This window comes from Amborella trichopoda, chromosome 12 (assembly GCF_054954075.1).
Source record: "Amborella trichopoda isolate Santa Cruz 75 chromosome 12, AtrichopodaSantaCruz75HAP2 v2.0, whole genome shotgun sequence".
Taxonomy (NCBI): domain Eukaryota; kingdom Viridiplantae; phylum Streptophyta; class Magnoliopsida; order Amborellales; family Amborellaceae; genus Amborella; species Amborella trichopoda.
This window is the reverse complement of record NC_142347.1, coordinates 3,426,377-3,435,189: the sequence shown is the minus strand read 5'-3', so window position 1 is coordinate 3,435,189 and position 8,813 is coordinate 3,426,377. Positions and strand designations below refer to the sequence as shown.

General features: G+C 38.5%; 1 protein-coding gene across 8 annotated transcripts; it reads left to right on the top strand.

The window, feature by feature from the left end:
- The first annotated feature begins 1,078 nt into the window (after positions 1-1,078).
- LOC18433698 (uncharacterized) lies at positions 1,079-5,350 on the top strand. 8 transcript variants are annotated; one of them, XM_006843780.4, is made up of 6 exons: positions 1,079-1,481; positions 1,775-1,868; positions 1,971-2,038; positions 2,903-2,959; positions 3,777-4,064; positions 4,886-5,350. In XM_006843780.4, exons 1-6 carry the CDS (start codon positions 1,377-1,379, stop codon positions 4,967-4,969), a joined length of 696 nt encoding a protein of 231 aa, XP_006843843.1. In that variant the 5' UTR covers positions 1,079-1,376; the 3' UTR covers positions 4,970-5,350. The 8 variants fall into 8 exon arrangements, with proteins under 8 accessions (XP_006843843.1, XP_088710367.1, XP_011623113.1 ...); XM_088854241.1 differs by having other exon boundaries at positions 1,953-2,038; XM_011624811.3 differs by having other exon boundaries at positions 1,757-1,868.
- Positions 5,351-8,813: the final 3,463 nt, after the last annotated feature.

Below are 8,813 nucleotides of genomic sequence, written 5' to 3'. Positions count from 1 at the left end.
TATCTTGAGGTCAAGATGATCAACTTTAAGATTTTTTAGTTTCAAAGCAACCTCTTCTAATAAAATTTTTTAGGTGTACCTTAATTTGATTGTTTAGAGCTTCACACTTATATAAACTTTTTAAAATCGATGTCTAACTAATGAGGAGTTTGGATTATATCTCATATGTTTGAGATACATGGGACACATATGGGAAGTTTGCTCACTAATATGAGAATCCTATTATGATATATATGAAATGAGAAGAAAATAATATATTTTTCTTACTTAGGATTAACATATGAGAATGATTGCATCCTCCAGAGAGAGATGTAAGGGGCTGCAGGCAATACCTTCGTATAAAAATATTTAGGGAAATTGGTCTCTTATAGAGAAGTAGTCCTCATAAATTTTTTAAGCAGTATCCCTAGTAAAAAATCTTGATTTGTTTGAAAGTACTCTTCCGCAACAACTATAGAATAGAGATGGGAGATTGGCAGGTGATTCCTGTCAGGAGAGCTAGTTTAAGAGAGTTGCTCTGGATTTTGCTGAGGGTTATATAAGTAAATTTGTGTCTTAAAATAAGCGACGTAACTCTTATTATTAAAATGAATTTCACTTGGCTGTGCTTACGAACATAGCCGCGTTAGGTTGAACATGCATGTATTTTGTGCTTTATTTTGTTTGTGGAATATTTGTGATTAAAGCCTTTAATGTTTCTCCGTTTCGTCCCAACTGGCGAGGGGGTGATAAATAGCATTTTCATACATGTTTTTTAATGCTCTCCAGCTGGGAGAGTGGGACCATAACTTGCGCTTCCTAATCACCAGACTCGACGGTGATGAAGCCGATATTTCCAATAGTTGCGTGGGCCCCGTGTCTTCTAGACCCTACTACTGACGTGGCACGGAATGGAAACGGCCCTTTCTTTTTCCGCCGTTACATGCGACTCCCGCGTCAAACATGCCGTGGGAACGTTCTAGAGGCCCTCCACGAAATATCTATATCTAGCGATTTCTAGCCGTCCATATCTTTTCATCGGACGGTGGAAAACACCCAAGAGCGTTAATATTTTAACCCGCTTCTGGAGTGTTCCGCCGGAAGCGGGCGGCGTATGGGGTGAGGATTTGCTCGCAGCCCGTCTCCCTTCCTTTCTCTCTCTTCCATTTTCTCTCTCTACACCTTTTCTCTGTGTAGAGCTTTCGTTTCGAAAACAGCACGGAAGCGAGCTGCCGTGTACGAGGATGCAAAGATGTAGGCTTTTAGGTTTGGGTTTGTTATCTAATTCGTCGACATTACCATTTTTCCGGCAGAAACCAGGCGCTGAACTTCACGGCATATGTTGATTGAGATTTGAGAAGTAAGGAAGTGGTCTCTAAAGTTTTTTTCCGGCTAAAATGGCACCCCGAGGAGAGAAAGACAGTGATTTTTATGCAATTTTAGGGTTGAAGAAGGAGTGCTCTGCTTCAGATCTCAGAAATGCGTACAAAAGGCTCGCACTTGTTAGAATAACACCCTTCATTCATCTGCTTTTTCTGTTCACTTAATCCTTTTCCTATCAGTATTCCTGTTTCTCGATTCGAAATGTTGCAGGGTAAAGATTTTCTACGTTTTAGCTTTCTGAAACTTCGGCTTTTCGATTGTTTTCGAAATTCCACATTTTATAGCGCTTTCATCTCTTTTAGATAAAATTTTTGCTACTCTTATTTCTGAGGATTTTCACTAATTCGTATCGAGCGTTGTTTAATTCTGTTAAGATAAGACCATTTTTTCACAGAGTATATGGATTGCGCAGCGGTGGCATCCAGATAGGTGCTCTGCCTCAGGGAACACAAAGTTTGTGGAGGAATGCAAGAAAAAGTTCCAGGCCATTCAGCAGGCTTATTCCGGTACTCTCACTCACTCACCTTCTTTATCTCTTAGTTCTCACACGAAATTGGTGAATCTCTCTCGGTCTCTCCATCCTGATGCAGAACTGGTGGATTTTGCAGTGCTCTCGGATGCAAATAAGAGGTTTTTGTACGATGTTGGAGCATATGGAAGTGACGATGACGATCAGGTAAGTGTCTGATCTGACAAAGCAATTGCAATTTCCACCACTCCTTTATCTGCATTTCTGTTCAACCTTTTTCTCTGGTTCAGCAATGGCTTGGTCATTTCTTTCTACCACTCGTTTATCTGCATCTATGTTCAACCTCTTCCTCTGGTTCAGTAATTGGCTTGGTCATTTCTGTTCAACTACTTTCTCTGGTTCAGCTATGGCTTGGCCATTTTCTCTCTTCTAGAGTATTATTTTGGTCATTTATGTTCAACCTCTTCCTCTGGTTCAGCTTGGTCATTTGCTCTCCTCTTTAAGTACAAATAATGCAGCTCTGTCTTTCTGTTATGGAAAAAGATTATATACTGAGGCCCTAAATAATCAAAGTAAGGTACACCTCAAAAATTCACTTTAAGAAGTTGTTTCGATGTTGAGAATCTCTTTAAATTGATCATCTCGACCTTGAGATATTTGAACATAAAAAAAAAAAAAATAGAGTTTTAAGTCTTGAAAATAGTGCATCTTGTAATTCATTATCTAGAGTCAATTTTCAACATTTAAGTGTTCATAGATGTGTTTGGTTTACGCTATTTTTTAAAGTTTATATTTTATATTAGGGAATAAAAATAAATATTTAAGTGTTCATACATGTGTTTGATTTACCCTATTTTTTAAATTTTAAATTTTAAATTTTATATTAAGGAATAAAAATAATTTTTTAGCCCATTATGAAGATTTTTTATATTAAAATGACATCTTTTCATACTATTTGAAGGTGCTTTTTGGTTTGATTGTTTGGAGCCTCGGCCTTATGCAAACATGTTGTCAGTATATTATTCATACTTTTGTGGAACGTTTCATTTTGAGCTAACTTAATGTGTATAGGGAATGGGTGAATTTCTTGGGGAGATGGCGGTAATGATGAGCCAGACAAAGCCCAGTGTAAGCTCTCCTCCCTGTCCCTCTTTTGTTTTTCCCACTTCAATTTAGACTTGCGAAATGAAAATCCATACGAAAACCTTGTCGATTGATAATGATATTACTGACATGACCTTTCAACAACGACTAATATCAATTTGAGACCAAAAAAAATGGTAACCATCACTTGAGAAAAAATGGTAATAATAAGCTGGATTTTCCTTTGTGTATATTGAAGTGAGCTATTGATTATCAAATTTGTTTTTGGAAACTAATAATGGTGGAAATCTTAGGGCACGTTTGATATGGCTAAAACTACTTAGTGAAAGTATGTTCACGTAAGAAACTCTGATAAGATGAGGGAGTTTTTTCACATGGTCCTAGTGCATTTTTTTCACGCCAATTTGCAGCTTAAAAAACACAACAGCACCTAATCAGATTAATAAGTTTTTTCCAAAGGAAAATGCTTCACAAAGCATTTACTAGGAGCCTTTATTTTAAACATTTAACACAAAAAGAAATTAAGTTACAGGTGATAACCTGCAAGATCATACACCTAATGTGCACGGTAGAGTGTTAAGTGTCCCTAATTTTTGTATGGAGTATAACAATAAGGAACCATACTCTCGTAGAGATTGTTCACTGTCCAACTACTTGGGCAGTTGGGGAGGGGGCAGGACCTGGTTGGGTCATCAAGTCTCATTGGAAGTGGGTCTCACTGATGGTCATGGTTACCATGACCACACTATTGCTATGGTCACGCCTTATGATTAGTTTGATGATTTTTGCAATGGTTCTCTTTTTGGTCAGATTTCTTGCATTTTGTTTTTCTTTTGATTAGGAAAAAGGGCCGGAGAGCTTTGAGGATCTACAGAACTTGTTTCAGGAGATGTTCGAAAGGGATCTGGACATGTTTAAGTCATCGACCTCCCACAACAACAACAATGATAACAACAATAATAATCATAGGAGTAGTGACAATAATAATTGTAGTAGTGTTCATTGTTTTAGTAACACCAACAAGAGGAATTGCTCGGATATGAATGCCGGAGAAGCCTCGGAGGTCGGGCGCTTTGCTTTCTCATGCTATGCGACAGAGTTCCTGCACAAGCAAACTTTCTCCGTCGGGGTAATCTAGTCATTTCTTTGCCTTTGAATAATAAATAATCGTTCTTTTACAGTGAGATTATATAGAGCGTTTGATAGGGTCTGCTTGTGTCTAGAGTTATTTTAGTTTCTTGGGAATGAGAGCTGCAATTGCCCTTTATCCTTGTTATTTGTACTTTGTATATATAACAAGTGTTACTGGGAAGAAGTTAATTGAGAATCAAAATATCTGTTCTAGGATTTAGTGGGGTGCAGTGGATATTACAGTATTTGTCTAGGATTAACCTGAGTTTCCTTTTTGTTTGTATCCATGCGTTTCTCTGCATCAGGATTCGGTGGGTACAGTAATACCAACACCACCATCCAAAACATGGAAAATATTTTCCCTTGTCTCTCGCTCTTTGTTGCGATTCCATGTCATTTACATAGGTGACAAAGATATGCAACAGCGTTTGTTGTCTTCGATCGTCAGAACTTTAGAAAGTTCAATGAAATATGTCACCACCTTGATTTGCCTCCATTTATGCTCTAAAGAGCGGCAATGGGCAAGGTGGTCTAAACTCTTAGTGGCGGACAGGGCCAAAGAGGGGCAGGGTGGCCCTACCCGGCCCGGACCTCGACCTGGGCCAGAATAAACTGAAATGCGGACTGGGTTTGTTGGCGTGCCGGGACTTGGTCCTCTTTTTCTTTTAAGCTCTTTTTTTTTTTTTAAAAAATAAATCTGGCCGGGCCTGGGCTAGGTCTTATTAACTTGGGCCATGCCTGGAAAGGCTCTATGGGAAGAGGGCTGGGTTCTAAACTCTTTGTAAGTGTCCATTGTAAAGTGGGGTTTCGGTGTTTTAGGCGGATGATGTGCGATCGGAGTCGAGCAACAAGAGACGAAACGGGAGGAAACAGAAATCCACCTCCTCTTCAAGGAAAAGTTGAAGCTCTGAAGATAATTGTTGAGAGAGAGAATGGCATGCCTTGGACACCAGGGAAAAGAGAGAGAGAGAGAGAGACAAGCGCGGGTTGGACAGCTTTTTTCGTCCTTGGGCGTCAGAAATTAATTTAATGCTTATTTTATTGTGGAGAGATGAAAAAGGAGGCCTACTGATTTGAAGGACTGTCAAAAGAGAAAAGATCCAAGCTAGGGCCGTTCCTGTATTCGTCATCAGCCTCCTTATCAGAACGTTACCAATTTCCCAGGAATCCGTGATTGGACACTGTCTATTATTGTATTTCTTTGTTTAATAATTTAATTGTACGGACTCGTGTCATCTCCGCTTAGCGACTGGACATTTATGAGCAGAAAAGGCCGTTGCTTTCTCCTGGTTGTCGGCTGGCGTGGGCCGCGTCTTGATGTGATTTTCACGTTCGAGCTGACTAAAGTGCCCCTTTTGTGAATGGCTCCACTTCCATCCAAAAAATTTACGCAAAGTGGTGAACTTTCGCCTGCCGAAATTTTGGCGAGAGATTTAACTATGTGGGAGTTTTCCTTGCAATTTTGACCACCCAAAAGAAATTTAAGAGAATTTGGGTTTTGGGTTGGACCTCGTTATGTCTTGCCATAATCACAGTCTTAAATCCCAATTAGGTCCTTCTACCCACAAATAGGTTCGACCTCCAAAAAATCAACGTCGCCCACTCTGTGCTAATGTGAATGAAAATTGCCGATCTATAAGAAACTCTTCCATACTCTACAAAGGGGAATAAATTGTGAGATCTTAAAAGAGCGATTACATCTCTGAACCACATTATATTTTCTATTAAACATAGAGAATTACATTAAATTTTATTTCAAAACTAATGTGGAAATCCTCCTCTCTTGTCCAAAGTGCTCCACCCTAGGTACGGTTCACCATATCAGATTGAGTATTTGAATTAATCCCTCATGAGCTTTGTATGCTCAGAAGCTTACTCAACTTCGTTTTTTACTCCCGCACATCAAATAAAACATTGTTCTCATGAAAATCAAGAAATTCATTTGTAAAAATTTTGTATTTTATTATAACAGTTTTTTGAAATCATTTTGCATAAGAACATCCAAGATAAAAACCCTTTTCTCCATGTGTACTTGATGAGCATTATGAATTATCCTGATCTTTCTAGGTACCAATCCGAGTGTGATGGAAATGGTCTTACTCTATATTGAGAACATGGTAGAATATAGGGTAGGAGCTCTTCTATTATTTTGTTTTGACCTTACTATTTTTTTAGATTTGCCTTTAACCCATTTGAATCATGCATATGACCATAGGAAGGCACGCTAAAATGACAATATCAAGTCTCCAATTCCTAATATAGTCATACAGGGAATAGATGATGGATTATTTCTCTCAAGGTATAATGGGTAACAGGATCAACATATACACCTCTACCTCTATGGTAATAGTGGTCCTATTAAACACGTGTGGTGTGAGTCGCATGTCACAATGTAAATTATAAACGGAATTAAGATTTATGGGACTTACATCATGCAGGCTAACTTCAATCGCAGCCATGTGCCCCAAGGTTGCACCGAAGCAACTAACTTGAAAACATCCTTGATGTTCCTACCTAGCTGCCATACCTGCTACTGGAAGGGACAATAAACGATTTCAATTGTGAAATCTCATGCCAATGTCACAGTGGATACTCACATACCTCGAATGTTTGTGATCGTCCGATGTCCCTTGTCACTGAGGGTGATCATGCTGTGCGATAATTTATCTTGTAATGAACATGCGTCCTCATCTCTCTGGCTATAGACTTGTGTTTTGTTCAGGGGGCAATGCTCCTAGCATCATTGAACAATGAAGTTTTTCAAAATGAACCGGAGATCTTCCAGGGAAGAGTAAATTCTCTGTTATCGCACCTTTCCAAACGCACTCATAAGAGTGCTCTTCTCTACACTATTCTTGCACATTTTATGGGTGAAACTAATTTGATTTTTTCAAAAAGCTCCCTAAACAGGTGTTAAAGTCATGAGAAGGACCTAGCTTCTCGACTCGGGCAGTTGGGAGTGTAAGACCCCATAGCTACACAAAATGGTTGGCTCGGGACCTAATATGGGCGTACCTAGAATCTAACTACATTTCACCGTTTCATAGTTTGGGTACCCGATTTTCCAACCTAATCAAGTGACAGAGAGATGCAGTATAAAATCGACAAATACCACCTAACAAAATAACCTCGTTTTAGAGAGGAAGTAAAAATCTAGATAGGAATCACGAGGAGAAAGAACAAAATTTGGGGATGAGTATTTCAACACGGACCAAATTCAATAGAAGAAAAAAAAATACCCACGAAGGGGCCTCTCTTTCTACAAGAAAGACTTTCTTTATTCCATAAAATTTAATCTTCAATTATAATTTGCATGGTCCTTTTATCGGAGTTCATATTCACCACCCTAAATATAATACTAAAATAAGATAACTAACAAAATACTATCGATTCAATTTTTACTCACGCCTTGCACGTCCTATTCCAAAAGACAACATAAAACCTTCTTAATCTAACTTTATCTTTTATTAACAACCTAATCTACTCCTATGAGCTAAGGAAATAACCTCCTTATAAAAAAAGAAATTACCAATTGATAACCAAAATACTTATCTTTTTAGGAAATATAGCCTGTTAGGTCTCCCCACTCCAACTAGAATACGTTACTCCTACTGCAAAACGTTATCTTAATAAGCACTCCTATCCCTAATAGATAACTCCACCTCCACCCTAAAGAAATAATCCTAAACACGTATTACCATCTCAAAAGAGTAAACTTTTTTCTAAGAGACCTATTACCAATTCAAAGGGGTAAACTTTTTTTTTAGGAGACTTATCTTTAAAACAAAGAGACTATTATTTCAAATTAAAGATGGACTCTGAAATTAACAAAGTTATCAAACAAAACTTAAAAATCCTAATTTCAATAATTAATCCTAATAAATAAAAATAAAATATTCTACCCAAACTCTAAAAATAAAATTAACAAAAATAAAATTTAAAATTTTTAGCCTCCAGATTTTTATAGGCACCGTAGCAATTTTTTCAAATATTTTCAAGCACTGTTTTCCAAACTTAGAAGAAAAATCAAGGTGAGGTCCATCTTAGACGCTAAAGCCACAACCTCATCTAGGTTTTGGTCTAAGACATCATTGTGGGAGGTACTATAACGATGCTCCTAGGACCCATGAAGTCCCAGCGGGTGAATCAAGCTTCAACGCTCATGGGACCATCATCAGATATCCCGGTCTCCAAATCACTGGCCCATGTGACTACCATCAAGAAACTCTGGATCATCAAATCCATATGAACTATAATGCCTTAGTTATGAAATTAGACCAGAGGTAGTTCTATAAAATATGAGAATTGGCCTTCAAATTGACTAGGCGTGGTCCAGGAAGGTACGCTCGAGCTAGCACACTTGAACAGGGTTAACTCCCAAGGGAAATTACTGGCTAATCAGTCACGTCGGCTAGAAGTAGACCATGTAGTAGGTTGTCTAGTTCAAGCCATCGGTGTTCAAGTCGAGAAGGCTTACCACCATCCATCAATGACTGCCCAATCTCTACTCATCTAAAACTTGGATAGACAACCACGGCTAGGCTCCACATCCATGTTGATTACTACTTACAGTCTGAGCCACTGTACCAGACGAACTAGTGACCCCAAGCAACCACTTCATCTGGCACCTCGTCAATCACCAATTCATTTTTTTGCCTCTTCAAGAGCCACACATAACTCCTAGAACACCAGCCCACAGTAGTAAGTGACCTAAGTTAATTGCCGATCTTTGTGTCGTGGATAGAGC